The 19,029-nt window shown below is 43.3% G+C and overlaps 1 protein-coding gene across 1 annotated transcript in view; it reads right to left on the bottom strand.

Moving 5' to 3' along the window:
* The window catches only part of snx25 (sorting nexin 25), an 84,826-nt gene that overhangs the window by 5,838 nt on the left and 59,959 nt on the right, over positions 1-19,029 (bottom strand). The window contains exons 10-17 of the mRNA XM_063190112.1: positions 18,622-18,786; positions 16,528-16,659; positions 15,197-15,337; positions 13,609-13,722; positions 9,628-9,789; positions 7,158-7,275; positions 3,739-3,805; positions 51-232 (exon numbers count right to left, since the gene is read on the bottom strand). Of these exons, the coding sequence (XP_063046182.1) occupies positions 51-232; positions 3,739-3,805; positions 7,158-7,275; positions 9,628-9,789; positions 13,609-13,722; positions 15,197-15,337; positions 16,528-16,659; positions 18,622-18,786 (1,081 nt within the window). The remainder of the gene's footprint in view (positions 1-50; positions 233-3,738; positions 3,806-7,157; positions 7,276-9,627; positions 9,790-13,608; positions 13,723-15,196; positions 15,338-16,527; positions 16,660-18,621; positions 18,787-19,029) is intronic.

Genomic DNA, 19,029 nt, shown 5'->3' with positions numbered 1-19,029 from the left:
AGGTGTGTGTGTGTGTGTATGTGTGTGCGACTGTGTGTAAAACCATCCACCTGGGATATTGTCCAGCAGCTTCTGCTGGGCCCTCTCCTTGGTCTCGCGCCGTTCCGAGTCGGAGCGAGCCTCGGCATGCGGCGCCAGCTTCCCGTTGGGCCAGAAGGCATCCCGGAAAATGTTGACGTAGTAGACGAACATCTGCTCACTGAAGATCCAACTCACTGTGTCTCGGATCTGCCTGTGGAGGAGTAAGAGGAGGGAGAAGGGAAGAGAGGGATGACGAGTGAGAAACGGATGTGAAGGGGAGGGACAGGAGAATGAAGAAAAGGAGACAGAGAAATGAGGGAGGGTTCTTTAATGAAACACTGGACAGAGTACATGAACATCTCTCTGAAGATCCAGCTCACCATGTCTCGGATCTGCCTGAGAGGAGAAAGAAGGGAGGAAAAGATGAAGAAAAAGAGAGAGAGGAGGAGGATGAAGAAAAGGAGACGGCTGAAGATCCAGCTCACCGTGTCTCAGATCTGCCTGTGGAGGAGTGGAGAGAGAGGGGGCAAGAAAGGAAAGAGGGAGAGGAAGGAGGGAGGAAGAGAATAAAGTGAAGGATAGAGAGAGGAGTATGAAAGGAAATACATAAGCGAGATTTGTTTAAGGCAACACTTGACGTACTGCATGAACATCTGCTCACTGAAGATGCAGCTCACACTGTCTTGGATCTGATCTGCATGTGGAAGGAGGAGGTGTGTGGAGGACAGGGAGGAAGAGAAAGAAGGGAAAAGAGGGAGAGGAGGAACAAATGAAGAGGATGAATGGAAGGAGCGAGGGAGGAGCCGTATAAAGGGAAAGAATCAGAGAAGTGAGAGTAGCTTCATTTCACACTTGAGGGCAAAATGTTGATGTAACAAACAAACATCTGCTTGCTGAATATCCAATTCCCTTTCTCTGGAATCTGGCTGAGGAGGGGAAGAAGAGAGGGCGAGGAGGATGAAGGGATGGAGGCCAAGAGAACTGAGAGGAGTTTAAATGGAACACTTAATGGCTCAATCGGTAGGGCACTGCACTGCTATGCCTTGAACCCAGGTTCGATTCTGGCCCGAAGTAATTTCCAGATCCTCCCCCATCTCTCTTCCATTCACTTCCTGTCTCCACCTCACACGGCCCAGTCATACAACAAAGGAAAGTCCCTAAAAAAAAAATATATATATATATATAAATGGAACACTTGAGGCCACTTGATTTGCTCATCGCAGTTGTCTGGAATAAGTGGAGCAATGTCTGGAACAACTGCATAAGGATTTTGGGAACACTGATGATGGGCTAGACCCGAAACGTTTGCATCCCATTTTTTGTTTTGGCTTCTCTTTATTTTTCAGCTTTTAATACAGTTTCACTGAACAGCATCAAGCTCCTGTATGTGACTCCTTTTTTTCTTCTTCACAATTGCATACATAAAATAAAAAATGCAAAATAACTAAGGCTCAAAAAACAGTGCAATAGCAGTGGAAACTGGCCACATACTCTTTATTGGAGCACAGAACCAAAGACGAAATGTTGGTACTTGCCTTTTCAACATAGTTTTGTCACCAACATCACTAAAAGATCTATTATGCAATTCTTTTTTTTTTTTAATAGATTTTTTTGGGGTCTTTTTTCAACTTTATTGATGACAGGACAGTATGCGAGGTTGACAGGAAGGGAATGGGGAGAGAGATGGGGAGGGATCGGCAAATGACCTGGGCCCTGAATCGAACCCGGGTTGGCTGCATGGCAGATGAGTGCCCTACCAGTTGACCACGGCAGGGCCTTATCATGCAATTCTAGCAAGTCCATTGTGAAATCAATAATGAAAGAGAACATGGTTGCTGAAACAGACTGTAATTAAGAAAAAACTGTATGAAGTAATGAAGAAAGAACAAGACACTGCCAATCTAAAACTAGCTGAACACCTGGATGACAAACTGGCCATTCAGAAACCAAAAGCTCCAGCAATACAAAAATATAACAGAAGTTTCAAGAAGGAAACCGTCCAAGTGGCTTTGGAAGACTTAAAAATGCCTAGTGTATCACAAAGAAACAGTGACAGTGACAAGAAGCTTCTATAGTCTGAATTAAATCAATACTGTACTTCTACCAAGGCTGATCATTTAAAAGTTGAGATTAAGAAAAGCAGAAGCTTGTGTAGTTGCCAGACTACAATAATGAGTTGTTTGATACACACACACACAAAAACATAACCACAAAGGCACACCATCGAACCAAACATGATTGGTTTGTTGTGTTACCCTTGTTGTAATTTGTTGCAACTGCTGTGAGCCTGTAGAGAAAACTGTAGCGGAAATCATTGGGGAGCTCTGAACGGAGGCTGACTCAGAGGTGTGCGTGTGTGTGTGTGAGTGTGTGTGTGTGTGTGTGTGTGTGTGTGTGTGTGTGTGTGTGTGTGTGTGTGTGTGTGTGTGTGTGTGTGTATGCGAGCGAGTGAGTGAGTGAGACATGGCAATCTGCATATTTACAGTGTGTAATATAGCCTATATGTGTGTGTATGAATGAGGGAGAAAGAAAGAGAGTGAAAGAGAAAAAGAAGAGAAAAAAGAATGAGTGGGTTTGTATTGTATTGTATTATATGTGACCTCCCATGTGGCAGTGAAGCAAGTCACTTCCATTACTGGCCGAGCCATCAACACCCCCACGCCAGGATGCTTTTGACAAGAGCCAATAATGGCCTGCCATTACAACAGCTCCAAACCAACTTCACAAAGGCTTTCATGTGGCCCTCGCTCAGCTCTGCGTGTGTATGTGTATGTGTGTGCATATGCGTGTGCGAGAGAGAGAGAGAGAGAGAGAGAGAGAGAGAGAGAGAGAGAGAGAGAGAGAGAGAGAGAGAGAGAGAGAGACTGTGCCAGATTAGAAACGCTATAAATCTTCTATTGGAATAGAAATGCACATATTAACACCTCGCATGACTGAAACTCGATCAGATCGAAAGGGTGGGTTAGTCAAGTTCAACCAATGGCAATGGGACACAGTGGACAATGGGGCCGATTAACAATGACCCATCCATACAACCTGCTGACGACACTGGCAATTAAATGTGTGTTTGTCATCACAATCACATGTATTGAGAAGAGGGAGAACAACCCCTCAAGTCATAGCTGTTTGTGTGCGTGAGTGTGTGTGTGTGCAGGCGTCTCCCTGTCTGTCCTTGACCACTACGCCCATGTCTCTAGTCCAGTGGTTCCCAATTTTTTTCTGTTCGGACCCCCTATTGGACATAAGAACATTGTTACGAAGAATGAATAGAAAGGTTATAAAAGCATATATTAAAGATTTTATGCAAACAGCCCCTTGCAGTACCTCCCGACCCCCAGTTTGACAACCACTGCGCTCTAGTCCAATCAGTCCTGTGCTGAAGCCTACTACAGTAGAGGTGCATTAAAGGGGCAATGTGTGATATGTTTGTTTGTTTTTGTTATTTAAACCATGGATGAAGCTCTACATTTCTTTCACAAACACACGCTACATGTTCAACTGTTCAAGCCACCCCCACCCTTTCCCCCAAACGAGACACTGATTTATTTTCCCTGTTCTCTCTTTGATTTTGGAGGGGGGGCATGGGTGGATAGACATGAGTTACGGCTGCGAATGCATTTGTTCAGCTCATATTTATTTTTGAAGACTTCTTAATCGTTGCTAATGCATGTTGACTCTGCAAACTTATTATTGAGATCAAGGAAAATAGGCACTTACTTGTTGATGGTCCGTCCAAACGTGACTTGAACTAGTGCAATTAGTGTCTTTCGGACCCATTTGAACACTAGAAAATAAAAAAGAGATGCCTTGTTTAGTATTGATGAACACAATAATATACACAATGTAAAGCATCTGTTTCAGTTTCCAAATGCCAAATAATTGGGGAGCTCTTGGTAACTTCTGAGATTAGGGACAGAGTAGACATACTTTAATGTAAAATTGAAGGTGCACTATGTAATATTTTAGTAGTTTATTTCCAGGATTCAAGCTACCCATTCACAAATGTTAACTTTTTCATGAATACTATGACTGGGAAAATGGCACTTTTCAAAGATGCTCCGGCATTTTGAATAGACATTTTTAGCTGAAAAAAATTATGGTCATACCAATAAATATTAGTTTATTACTTTGCAGATATTCATGAAAAGATCAAATTTGTCAATAGACAGCACCGTTTAAATGAGTAGCATACAGTAGTTGCAATACCTACTTTGGCCATTACCATGGCAGCTGCTCGGCAATAAACAACACAGCCTGACATTCCTTTCACAGCCTCAACACATCCTTCACATAGTCTGCATGCACATCTTAACAAGCTCAGGTCGTCATGCTGCAGCCATGAATGTGTGCGTCTGTCCGAAGAAGGGACAGAGTATGCGCTGTGAATGAACAGCTGAGTATCCTCTCAATGGCCTGGTCCTTTGTATTTAACCATTCAACAGCAGGCTGCAGCTAAGAAAACGGTCATGCGATGGGTTTACATTAGTGCAAAAGGTTTCTGCTGACAATGTTGCATTTCTGTTTTGACTTAAAAACATGGATATTTCCATTTTAATCTCCTTCTAAAGATTTAATTTCTCCCCAGTGTTTAAAATGCTCTCATTGGCTGGGCCACACTAGGCCAATTCATCAAGTGCCAATGAGTAAGGTTGGAGAAAGTAGAAGCCGAATGCCAATGTTCCCATTCAAATCATGGTGTTTTCTCCTCACACAGTCAACTAGTGCGCAGATGAGGGGACAAAGGCAGATGTCACACAGGCAAACCAGATGAGGTGAAAATTACATTAAAGCTTCACAGCCTCACCACCACATCCTTGACATAGTCTGAAGCATTCACTTGTTTGTCTTAATACTCAGGTTGCCAGGCTGCACATCATGAATATCATGAGCTGCTACAACACTGTGCTTTGGTCATTTACCTGATGGGGGGATATCACTGACTATTATCAATACATTGAGATGGCAGTAGGGCTGGGTATTGCCGTCCTCACAATATAATACCAATGAAATATCACAATACAGGGGTCATGATGTAATACACTACAATACGACACAGGGGTCACAATAAAATACAATCAATATACTGTACGATACAACACATATTTTGATACATTTGTATCCCGATACATGGTCCTCAAAGCCATACCTATCCAAATACTTTACATGACCTTTTATTTTGAAGATCATCATGAGATCCAAAGAACAGACACCAACAGTTTGGGAGGTCAAACCAATGTTCCAAACAAATGCACCTATTAGTGTTTAGAATTGTCTGAATAATTCCTACAGAGAACCACCTAAAGCTTTATATTGCATGTGATCCTTGGCAGCCAAAACCAAAAGGAGACTAATGAGGCGACTGCAATGACGTATTGACGGGGACAGCCGTCAGAAACTCTGATCAGTGAGCAAAGGAAAGGGGAGTGATGCTGGGAGGAAAGGAGGGAAAGGAGGAAGAAAGGAAGAAAGGAAGGAACGGCACCACAGGCAAAGGAGGGAAGATTGTGCACTGCTCAGGGAGCAAAGGATGGAAGAGGGAGTGGTACTGCTGACAGAAAGAGAAAGGGGGAAAAGAAGGAAGAAAGAAAAGAAAGAAAGACGTTTTGTAAAAAGGAACGACACCACAGGGAAAGGAGGGGAAATGATGAAGAAAATGGGAGAGAATGTCACTAAATAAAGCATAACAATAACTTGTCATCAAAGGAGTGCATGTGACTTGTCACAGAACATGTTGACTTGACCGTGCTCAACTTCCCTAAGGAATGACTATATTGAGGGCAATTGAATACAAATAGCAAAGCAAATGTGCGGATCCATACAATGCAAACAACTACCACACAGTGAGAACAGATATAACTAGCTTATCACAGTCACACATAATGTGTGCATATTTGCAAAGACAAAAAAACATTTGTGCCCGTTTATTTACAGTACATATATATTCATATATGCACTCCACATCATGTACAAACAGCCCCTTCTGAAATGCAAATTTATGCAACACAGTCAGTACACACCACCCACATGCCATGCACAGGCACACACATCAACACGCAAACTTAAACAGAAACATACAGGCAAACAATCATCCATGCTCTCTGCCCAGCATGGACAGCATCACGTGTGACACTCGCTGCCCCTGGAGTTTGAAGAGCTGTCAAATTAGCATAAACCCCACCTTATCCAAACACATGCACAGGTCAGGCGTGCGCACATACGCACCAACCATCCATGTTTGCCACTTACTGTCCCTGGTTTTAATAATCTCTCCCATGAGTGACACTCACACATTGCACAAGCATATACACAAACACAGACATGAAATCAATCATCCATGGTCTCCACATGGCCAGTCACGTGTAGGGTTAGGCGGTGTTCCCTCAATTGGCAGATGACAATGTTAACAGTGAAACATTGCGATGGAGGGGGTGGGAGGCTATATGATTAGGCCCAGTATTGAAACCAGTACATACAATTTTTGACATCACCATGTGTCAATTTTTCTTAAAGAGAAAATAAAAAATATAAAGATAATTTAACCTCGGTTTTCCAGCTCTGCGCTGCGCAGCTAGTCACAGACGTAGGCAAACTGTATCAGACACTTACTTGAACAAATCCTCAGCAAAAAATCAGCTTCAGCTGCATCTTGGGGCTGCTGATACTGTGTTTTTTACGGTAACGCTTCACTACATTTACCGGTACAGTAGATGTGAAGGACCATAAAAATCATAGTAGCAGTGGCTTAAAAAAAAAACAAGTTGCGGATAGCTTTGCATTGCTGATGCTTGCATCCATCGCGATGCCACCCGTGACCTGTTCATCATTGATGGACAACAATATGGGCACAACCCTTGTCACGTGTGACAGTCGCTGCCCCAGAGTTCAACGATCTCTTCGATTAGCATAAAACTGCACATTTTCCATACATGCATACGCACATGCAAAGGCATATTCACACACAAAACACACCCATCCTCTATGCCAAACATGAACAGCATCATGGGTGGCACTCGCTGCCCCTGGGTTCGAAGATCTCTCGAATGAGCATGATGTACACCTTCCCCACACACACACTCAGGAACACAAACAATCACGTTCTCTGTTCAACATGAACAACGTAAATGGCGAATACTCACTGCCCCTGAGTTCAAAAATCTCTCCGATGAGCATAAAGCACGGCTCGGCGAGGGCATCCTTCTTGCCGTCCATCTCGTCTCCGTAGTCAGACAGGTCACTGTCGTCCTCCGCCTCCTCCTGATGGAAAAAAAACCCACAAGACGTGGGAAAGTCAAGTCAATTTATTTCAATAGCACATTTAAACACTACCCAGATTATCCCAAAGTGCTTCACAAAGATGGTAAAGAATACAGTTTAGAGACATAAAAATAGAGAAATAGAAGTATGTTAGAAGTATGGCAAAAACATGTAAAAAAACATTCAATGCTAAGCTGTTTTTGGAAATTCGGCAGTAGAGTGCCAGCAATCTAGACTATTTTTTTTTACTTATTTTTGGGACAGCCACAGAATTGTTTGTATTAAGACCTACAGACACATACTATAGCTCGTTTAAATGGTGAAATACGTGCCCTTGTACGTGACATGGTTCAAAGGTTAGCACTAGTGAAGCAAAAGCTGGTTTAGATCAAAATAAACCCTTTTTTTTTTTAAGAAACAGTGATATAGCGGCTTTTGTTACAAATGCCCTATTCGACACTCTGAATTCAAATAGAGGAACTAAATCTGTTTTCAGGCTCCAGGAAGAAGATCAGTTACTTCCAAGTACCTGTAAACTATTTGAAATTTGAAAACACCTGTATCAGTACTAACTATTACAGCCATATCTTCTGACAGGGTGGCTGCTAGTCTCTCTCAATCTTTTCCAGCTTTACCCCAACTTTTGAAAATTGATGGCAGGACAGTCCTTCCGTATATCACATGACTAGCAAATCATTAGGCCAGACAGTTTATGATCAGGAAGTGTATGATTTGATACTTCACTGTAATGACAATCAAATACTGTGTTGGGATTTTTGATAATGATCTAAGCTAGAGATGCTCTGTTCAATAGGACGCTGATCATGATCGACTGATATTGCCTAAAAGTAACTGGATCCGCAACCAAAATAAAGCACCAAAACGCCTATGGTGTAATTTAACAGGTACTGGCATTCAACACATGAGGAGTAAAAACTAGAGATGCACCGCATCCTGATTTTTAGGATCCTGCCGGATCCACTGCTTAAGATCCTGCCGGATCCGGAACCGGATCCCAGATCCTACGAAAGGGTTGAAACACATAGCCCACTCGCACACGAGGGCCCTTTTTATTACGTTGGCTCAAACTATTTTTTAGACTCATTTGGCTTACTGCCACACTGCCTGCAATGGCCGCTTCCAAAGGGCTTTTACTCCATGCAGCGATTGGGGTTGTGAAAGGCTGACTGAAAAGCCTAGGCTACTTAAAAACTAGAGATGCACCAGATCCTGATTTTTACGTAACTGCCGGATACCGGACTCACTGCTTAAGATCCTGCTGGACCCGGATCCTGTGAAAAACCCTATTATCCTGCCGGATCCGGAACCGGATCTTGGATCCGGTGCATCTCTAGTAAAAACATAAAATTACATCATGGTATTCAATGTGTTAAATGACGGAAAACACTAAAGGAGTGCTGGCTTGCTTCATTGCCTCATGAATATGTTGCTAACCCTCGGCATCAGAGGAAACAGAATAAATCACCAGGAGTGCTTTCACACTTAGCACTTTTTCTTTTTTCTTTCTTTCTTCTTTATCCCTGTGTGAGTCATACCCCCTCCGTAAACCACTAAACAGACCTGCTGCTGCTTTGTTCAAATGGCGTGATTGTAAAAACACAAAGCCTAGCTCCAAAATGGGTGGCAATAATCAGACTGATAAATGGCTGCAGGCGCGTTGGCCTGAACAAGTAAGACAAAAGACGGCTGCGCTTTTCATCTAGGAACAATAATGTTTTTCTTAAAACTAGCAGAATATGTATAAACTTAATATATTGAGATGGCAATATTCATGAGCCCTTTTTAGTATTAATTCTTTTTGCATCAATCTTATTTTACACTTATCTGGAGAGTATATAATACTGTATATGCAAGGTTTTCATGTTTCTTGAAACACAAAAACACCCTTGAGACCCTGTGGACATACTGCATAGTATTCCTGAAAAAGAGTAAATTCGAGCAGACAGTAAGACAGGTGTGCGTGTGTGTCCGTAATATATACTGTAAGTGTGTGTGTCCGTACTGTATATGTGAATGTGTGTGTCCATGTGTGTGTTTGTGTGTGTATACTGTATGTGTGTGTGTGTGTGTTTGTGTATGTGTGTCCACGTGTGACGCCTCACCTCCTGATGTGCGAAGAAGTCTCTGGGCAGCCCCTCCAGGAAAAAGGTGAGTGAGACAGGTGTGTGTGTGTGTGTGTGTTGATGTGTGTGTGTGTGTGTGTGTGTGTGTGTGTGTGTGTGTGTGTGTGTGTGTGTGTGTGTGTGTGTGTGTGTGTGTGTGTGTGTGTGTGTGTGTGTGTGTGTGTGTGTGTGATGATGTGTGTGTGTGTGATGATGTGTGACGTCTCACCTCCTGATGTGAGAAGAAGTCTCCAGGCAGCCTCTCCAGGAAGGAGGCGAGTGAGAAGGAGGACTTCTTCTGAATGTCCATGACCTTCAGGTACTCGGGGGAGGGGCTCAGGAAGGCGTACAGCGCCTCACTCTGACACATGCGCTCATCAGACAGCATTTTCTGCACCGACACAAAAAAAAATGTACAAGGCATTTTTGTTGTTTTAAGTTATTTGTCCGACTGCTTTTAAGTACTTTAAGATTCACCAGATCATGCATTTTTTACGTAACCAATGTGACTCATTTAAACACTTGAAAACTCTCAATATTGATATCGATTACTAAGAGAGACCTCTGGAAACATGTATTCGAAGGGGAGACCTGGGAAAGAATGAAACAGCTAGCAAGATCCATTGGGAGTCTACACAGACAGACACAGAATACTGCAAGGTCAAAATGGACTATACCTGTGAAATGAAAGAAATTAACTGAAGAAAATAACAATTATAAGGACTGCGCAAATTTTATTTCCCCCACAGAAACCTACACAGGCAGCTGTGTTAAAGGTCTGTGGGCATAAAGGAAGGCATTGGGTCTACTTGGATTTGACCAATGACGTAGATCTTTTAACCAGGTAGAGGCTGTGAGGCAGAGGGGTGAAAAAGCCTCTTCATAAAAACAAAAACCCTGCTCCAGTTTCCTTTGAGCACAGGTGACTTCACTGAATATCTGCTCTACCCTTCTTGAGCATGCATTACGATCAGCTGATTCAGGGCAGGTAGGATCAAATTTGTGGCAGGGATTTTACTAACGGAGCTCGGGATTGACACCTCTGCTGTGAGGGATGTGGACTTTGCCATCTTGGCTAAGAAAACAGCTCCACTAATGACATTTCGTCTGCTGACTCCAAGCCTTATGGGCTGGCTGAAAATGTGCTTCCCCAAGCTGGTTCATCCTCACAACACACATTTAGCCCATTTCCTTATCCGCTTTATTGCCTTGTTTTTTAGTGACTGTGAGTTTATCCTCCTGCAACTTTGCTTCTTTTTGCCTGGCAGGTCGATGACAGGTTTCTTCTTTTATAGCTTGTTTTGAAAACCGTTCACCGCTTAATCAAAACCTGTCTGCTGCAAACATGCTGGAAAAAAGTGGAGCTGGAAAAGAGGGTAAACAAACAATTGTCCATCATAAATAGATAGGGTAGATTTTTTTTTGCACATCCATAAAAATGCCACACTTGAAAACACAATTCTGCGTCACTCCACCAAATGCTTGGGACATATTAGTTTAAATTGCACATTTGGTGTCTGGTAAAGCACAATTTCAGTCCTCTCTCATGCCTCTAAAAAGTACATATTCACTTTGACACAAAGATGTAGCTTTGATGGTACAAAATGTGGCTTTTCTGAAAACATCCTCCCAGACATGTTACTTCCCAACAACATGTTTTCCCCTTCAGCCATTATGTGTGCTGAGTGTGTTAATGCCTGTATGTGGGTATGTGTGTACTGACTTTGAAAGCATGTTTTCATTTTAAAACTGGTCCGCTGGGTGCCAATGTGCAGTTGTCCCTGTGTGTAGTGCAGTTGTGTGTGTGTGTGTCTCTCGTGTGTACTTTGTTTTTATTTTCTCATCATGCTGTGGGGTGCCACTACACAGAAGTGTGTGTGTTTGTGTGCGTGCACGTGTGTTGTTGTGTGTGTGAGTACGGTACAAGCACGTTTTCATTTTAAAGCCAATCCGACGGGTGCCCTGATGAACAAACCCTTCGGTTTCTGCCAGTCGGAAAAGAGGCACCTGTGGAGCCTGAAATTGCCTTTTGTTGTCGCCCGTGATCATGACAGCCGGAAGGAAGCAAGAAAGGGAAGACGTCCCCGGGAAAAATAGAGGGCTCACAATAAATGAAATTTAAAACATGCTTCCAAAGTGCAATTTATCAGTTTGTCCCTCTGTAGTGAGAAGGGGGTGGCTGCTTCAAAAAATGGCAGCAATTAACTACAAATCATTGTGGTTCCTCACATCTTTTCCTGCAGGCTGTTGTCCTGCCTCCATGGACAAAACAGTACGACTGTCTCCCTTCAGTTAAGCTCTGCAAAAAACTGCGAGTAAAGCTGTCACCCAATCACATTTCTTTTCCCTGAGCGAATCTGTACAACACTGTGTAGTAGGACTACAGATTTTTGTATTAGAGCACGCAGTCGCACAACGTTCGATAGCGCACTCCAAATTAACATCAGTAAACATGGACAAGCTAGGTATGCATATTGGAACGGTATAACAAGCCATTGAGGACAAAAACAGGAGGGGAAAAAAGCAGGAGGTACACGAACAGAGGCATTGGTCCTTGTTTCACACCTTCATCATAACATAACAAAATAGGGACCGCTATATCTTGTTAGCTGCTTGTCATATGTCTATGACCAGTGTTGGATGTAGCACATTACTACGGAAAAGCCGTTGTTTGTGAAATGCAGCATGCAGTTACTTTCGCGATCGGCCCCTCGGGTGCATACTCGCATACAGCGATCTATTCGGAGGAAAGGTGAATCCTCTATGAATCCACCTATGAACCGTGTGGCATTTCGGCCTACTACCAATGCCCGAATGTTCCTATTCCAAGACAAGTGCGGTTTAAAACATTTTTTTAGAGCTTGCGCTATTGTAGAGCTTTCATCGGCTCTGCTGCGTAATCGTGATTAATAATCGTGATCATGATTTTGATCTATATAATCATGATTATGATTTTTAGATGCGTCCAGCATCTCTATAACAGGGTCTGTCTGTCCGTCCGTCCGTCTGAAACGCTTTCATTCAATTGTTGTCCGTCTGAAACGCTTTCTTTAAATTGTTCCTTCCTGTGGCCACAAGGCGGCAGACTACGGAGCGAATGCGTGCAAGCATAGCCTTTCTATACTAAACCGGATGCTAACGTTGGCGAAAAGTAGCCTAGCCACAGGCTAACTGACAAACGTGAGGCCAACAACTCAGCCGATCGTGATGTACGCCACAAATAGACCAATCGACCTCATATTTAGACACTACAATGTTGATTTCTGCCTTCGATTTTCATCAGTTAAGAAATCTAGCGTCGGATTAACACAATATTAAGGTAGTAAAGCGAGTTGCCGCCATGTTTGTTTTCCAGAATCACCCGACCCGGGTAGAGAGCTCACGTGCAGCATTCTGGGTAATTGAGTTTCACGTTATCAGCACAAAATGCGTGTTTTTAAAAAAAAAATGCAGTGAGTTTAAAAAATCAAACCAACTGCCATTTGGAAGGGCAATGGTGCTTTTCGTTGCGCTCAGAGAGAGTACAGGACAGAACGCGTCTTTCGTAATTGCTTTGCAGTCGTGTGCATTTGATAAACTCTGGCACGGAAGTTCACTGATTTGTGCCTTCCGTTCTCTGGTGCCTTGACGGTGAAGCTGGTATTGAAAAAAAGTCCATAATTCACCTAAAGGGTCAACCCATAAGCGCATGATTCACCCAAACGGTTTTATTTATTTATTATTTGTCGATGTTTAGATTCTTTCCCACATGCACATAACAAAGGTTGTTAGGCCTAATAAATGTCTGGTAATTTGTAATGTAGCCTACTTCATCTAGGCTATGTGAAATTTCAAATCATAGCCTATGGTTCTTTTCCAAATCCAAGAATGATGATAAGCTTATTATACCCTAAACTGCAAAAAATAAAGCCATGTCTCGCCATTTTGCTGCCTTGCTGCCTGTCACAATATTTGGAGTGTCCATGATGACCAATAAACAAAAAGTACATCCTCGGGGGGCGTTGACAGGCTAGGAGGAGGCCAGGGGGGCGTTTGGGGGGGAAAATGGCATAGTTGGAACTGGCATAGAGGGACGCATCTGTTGTCCGCCTGTCGGCCTTGTTTTTCCATAATCGTGCATCGTATGTTTTTGAATTGTTATGGAATGAGAAAAAGTCAGGAGAAACTGCACTGATTTGCACTCATTGTCAGTGTATCTGTGCCTCCTCACCTGTAAGAAGGCGTTGAGCTGGTTTTTGGATTTCTCAAGGAATTTTTGGTCGATGGATTTGAATGGCAGTTTACTCAGCGATGGCAGCTGGACCTTCTTCAAAGAGGGAAAGCACTGCGAAGGACAAATTACAAGGGAGGGGGTGGAGAAGATAGAGAGATAGAGAGAGAGAGGGAAGGGAAAAGAAAATAGAGAGATAAAGACAAAGACAAAAAGAGATTGGAATACACAGAGACGGGGAGAAATATTAATGTGCAGGAAGGACCTCATGCATTTCACTCATTGCCACTGTGCCTCCTTTTTGAATTATAATCTGCAAATATATGGCAGACTGATGAGTCCTGAGTCATGCGGTCTCTGCGGGTTGTCACGGTCAAGAGCTCTGGGAGGAAAGCACGTCACATCTCAGTGGCATTTCACGGCAGCAGACCACCAGCGGAGCATATCTATACATCTGACAGGGGGCCACATGGAGCTCTTGCTGCTGCTGCTGCTGTTGGTGGTGGGCGGTGTAGGAGAAAAGATAAGGACACTGTGTTTTGCCGTCAGCACAAAAAGCTTAATAAAAAGACCAGTATTTACCAAGAATTACCATGACTGGCACCACAACAGCACCCCATAACATTATAACATTTTTTTAAGCGTACATCACATTTAAGACTTAAGGCAATGAATGGCAGGAGGATCTTTAACATAGAAACGTGTAAAATGTAAGACTGAGCACAAAAAAGGTTCCAATACTCATTTTTTAAAATACAACACTATATTGTGATATGAATGTTAGTCCAAAAACTTTGCAGCATATTTTGGGAGCAAACCTCAGCGAAGCGAGACACCTGAACTGTCAGCAAAGATTTCCAACATGGAAGTGAAAATAGAACAACTGGCTCCAGTCATACTGTAGGCTTCATGCCAATTACCGTGTCCTTTTCTGAACTAGCCTCGCTTAACCTGGGCATAAGGGATGGACGTGGCTGGGCTGTGTTAATGGGTTACCTGGGTGCATGCCTGAACATTTAACTGAACTTGTATGACTTTTAGAAAAAAGGGAAAAAACTATTAGTTTTGCGGTTTGAGGAGCACTCATTGAGGTTTTGTACTTCACTAACATTAGCCATGTTGTATTCTTCATTTTTGTCTTCTATTCTTGTATCATTTTGCTCAGAAAAGTCCTCATACGGTGTCAAAATCAAAGTGGTTTCTATCAGGAAGCCTGTGAGATCAGTAAAAATAAAATGCTGTCTAAATAAAAGTTGTTAAAAACTGTCATCAGTGGATGTTCCATAGTGTTTGCTACCTTGGTGAGTTTCCTGTTGATATCAATATGTATGGGCCAATGACATTTTAGTAGTAGCACACGTCAGGGTGGTGCAACCACACCTAATGCCACTATTATATATAAGGACCATACTAATTGCAGTACATGAATTACAAATTCCTAATTAATTTACAGGCATTTGCTGTGGTTGTACCACCTGACGTCTGAGCCAAAAAACACCCCAAAAAAACATAATTGACCCATACACGAATGAAGAGGTGCCACAATGTAAGTGAATTATATGGAAGGATGCTCCACCGAGCGCATTACCTCAGTGAGTTTCCTGTGCAGGGCCTGGAACTCCAGCAGCTTCCTGGTGACGGTCCAGCGGCTGTTCTTGGTGTCCTCTCCCTCCGGAAGGCTCACCGCCACCCAGTAGAACGGCACTTGCTCTCCGTTCTCCTCAGATGCCTACAGAGCAGAAAAGAGGGAGAGGGGAAAGATAATTATTTCAGGGCATAGAGTGTGAGATAGAGAGTGTGAGATAGAGAGTGTGAGATAGAGACTGTAATACAGACGCAAAGATGACAGAAAGAGAGAGAGAGGGAGAAAGAGAGAGAGAGAGAGACACACACAGAGAGAGACAGAGACAGAGAGACAGAAAGGAGAAAGACAACAATGGAAGTGGCTGCCCAGACAGGCACTTCAAACCTGACCAGCTCAACCCAATTAGCCACCATGCCAGCAAGAAGAGGGCAACCGACCAACATGTCTGTCTGCCAATTGGGAAATATCCCTTAACCATGGGCATGCCTTAAATCGCTTATGCGGCTGGCATGGGCACTCATAACGCTACGTCTCATTAATCATGTAGAGCTCAGCTCATGTGAAAAACATTACAACAAAAAAACTTCCTCTGCCTTGATATAGCCTGATACAGTCACACAGTGTAATCCTAAAATGTATTAAGAAAAAGAACAAAAGAAAAGATTAAATATTTCAGGTAATTAAAAATGCATGAAAAAGTTTGGCAACAGTGCCATTCGCTTGAATCAACAACTGAAGACGACAATCCATACCCAAAACCTATGACTCACCATGAGGTCCATCATTTGAAAAGGAACATCAGGATTGTTGTTGTAATTACACAAAACACGACAACCTCAAATGTCCATTAAGCCTGAACAGAAGAGCTTTGAACTTGAGCGATTTGGCCCCCATTGACAATTTTATGGCCAATTTAACAAACAAAGGCCCAATCACAAGTCGTCTGAGGGGCGCCGATGGCGCTTCAGGCGGATATGGAAATGGCAGGAGAGTGCTTTCTCATTGTCATCAGAGCAGAAGTGAATAGGCTTTGATTAGAATATTAAAATACACAGAGACTACCATGCATGATAACAAGCCTTCAGCGCTTTCATCAGACTGCATTTTCATTCTTTTTTTTCTTACTTTGTGTACACATCACATGGAGGTTTCACTTCTTCAACAACAGTTGCTTTACATATCCTACAACTCTTTTGTGCTGTTTGCGTCATTACAGGCAGCATCAACTGCTGGCCTCCAACATGATCTCACAGAACACCATGAAATGGTGACACGTTAAGCGAAAGTTACGTGTGTGCGTGCATGTGTGAGAATGCGTGTGTGTGTGTGGTCACCTCTGCGCCACTGACGACGGCTCTCCAGGTGCCGAGGTTCTCGCACCACAGGTCTGTACGGGAGATGTGCAGCTGCAGTTCACTGTGCTCCTTCTCCATTGCGCCAATTTCCTCCTTCAGCTTCAACACAATCTACAACACACACACACACACACACACACACACACACACACACACACACACACACACACACACACACACACACACACACACACACACACACACACACACACACACACACACACACACACACACACACACACACACACACACACACGCGCACACACACGCATGTGGGCAGATAATTAATCGTTTGATATTTAATGCTCAACTGGAATTTAATAATGAACTCAACATAATTCAACATAGAAATCAACATAATTGACAATTCATCAACTTCTCCAATCCCCACAAAACTACCAAGACCTTTCAGAAAACAAATGAGCACTGACAGGAAAGACTCAAAATAAAGTTATTCTGAAACTAGTTTCAACACAACCTCATACACCCATTTATTTGTTTATTTATTCATTTATTTATATATTTCTTTAAAAAAAAAAAGCTTCTGGTAGTTCGGAGGAGGAAAACAAGTTCTTCTTCAAGCCTTCGTCTTCCCCTCCATCTCTCACTGATGAAAACCGGTTTGACAGGGGAAGGGATACGGATGTCAAAGAGCTGTCTCCAAACCCTCACTTCTCTTCCCCTCTGAGAGCTCAGCTCCTGTTATAGTACAACCCCCTACCACCAGCCCAGCCACTTAACGTATCCACATTTTTAGATATCCAGGCCTTTTTCTCTCCCCTCTCCCTGGTTCAAAGATTTTAGTTCCATCCATTTAAACCAATGTCTCTGATATTTCCTGAAGCTTCTTCTTTTCAATTTGTTCTGTGTTATGCAGCTCGGAGACAAGGAGCCGCCTGCTGTGGCAGTGGCAGTCTGTGACCCTGCCTGACGAGAGCACTCATAATTTGCAGAGAGCGGCAGAGACAGGGTCGTGTGTGTGTGTGTGTGTGTGTGTGTGTGTGTGTGTGTGTGTGTGTGTGTGTGTGTGTGTGTGTGTGTGTGTGTGTGTGTGTGTGTGTGTGTGTGTGTGTGTGTGTGTGTGTGTGTGTGTGTGTGTGTGTGAGAGAGAGAGAGTGTCTGTGAGAGAGTGTGTGTGAGTGTGTGGGTGCATGTGTGTGTGCGTGTCGCTCTCCCTGTCTGGTGTGTGTGTGTGTGTGTGTGTGTGTGTGTGTGTGTGTGTGTGTGTGTGTGTGTGTGTGTGTGTGTGTGTGTGTGTGTGTGTGTGTGTGTGTGTGTGTGTGTGTGTGTGTGTGTGTGTGTGTGTGTGTGTGTATGTGTGTGCGTTTAAGGGGCTCTGCTGAAGGGGAATACTAATGGGCAGCCTTGCAGCAGCGCTGGCTGGTTACAAGGTTTCTGCATCCCTGAACATGAAGAGCAGGCCATATATAATACCAAGGCCAGAAGGGAAAAGGATGTGTCCATGCCTGTGTGTGTCATATGCATATGTTGGGCTGTGTGGATTACCATAAGGACACACCTGGTGACAAGAACAGAACTGTGTCCATGCGTTTGAGTGGCATGAACATGGCTAATTTAGACTTATCCGCATCCAGTTTCCACATGTTCTGTAGAAAAATATTCTGTGTGAGGCCTTAGCCGTGACTTAAACGACTAAGGCACCACACTGCTATGACAGGGACCTGGGTTCGATTCCAGCCTGAGGTCATTTTCCGATACCTCCCGTCTCTCTCCCACATTACTTTCCTGTCTCCACTCAAATGAGTCGTAGGCACAAAAAAAGGCAGAAAATGAATGTCTGCTGAATGTCTAAATAGAAACACCAACGACATCAGCCAAGTACCCGAAACCCAGATGTGACCTAATGAAAGCTCAATTAGCATTCTGATTTTCTGATATAACCAACCCCACAACCATGCACACAATTAAAAATGGCAACACAATGACCTCTAACACACATTATTCTTTCTATGAAGACCCAGAATCTCTGAAAGATATGTGTGACCATGATCGAAAGATGACACAGTAAGCGGTCTCTGCCATAGCAGTGACGCTGGTGGTGGCGTACTGTACCTTCTTGTCTGGCTTGGGTGCGTTCTGGATGGAGCCCAGGGCCTGGCGTTTGTACTCCAGCTTGTCGTAGAGCTGGCTCAGCTTGTTGGCCGCGTAGCTGGCCTGCTCGTTAATGCCCTTGCTGCCCTCGTCCAGGCCCTCCTCCGGACACTCCATTGTCTGGCTCTGGGAAAAGGAAACACCGTGTGCATGTTACAGCCTGAATGTGGTGCTCACTGACAGAAAAACATTTAGTAATGGCATAGTTGTTGATCACAAAAAAACAATATTTGCCAGTGAGCAATAATATGCAAAGCTAAGCATGGGACACATATATATACAGTTGAAGAGGATATTATTAGCCCCCCTCCTGAAATTAGACATATCTCTTCATTGATCATTGAGTATGATCATGATTAATAAATGTGT

Source organism: Engraulis encrasicolus, chromosome 23, assembly GCF_034702125.1.
Source record: "Engraulis encrasicolus isolate BLACKSEA-1 chromosome 23, IST_EnEncr_1.0, whole genome shotgun sequence".
Lineage (NCBI taxonomy): Eukaryota > Metazoa > Chordata > Actinopteri > Clupeiformes > Engraulidae > Engraulis > Engraulis encrasicolus.
Note: the sequence above shows the minus strand (reverse complement) of the source record. Positions and strands in the feature narration are given on the sequence as shown.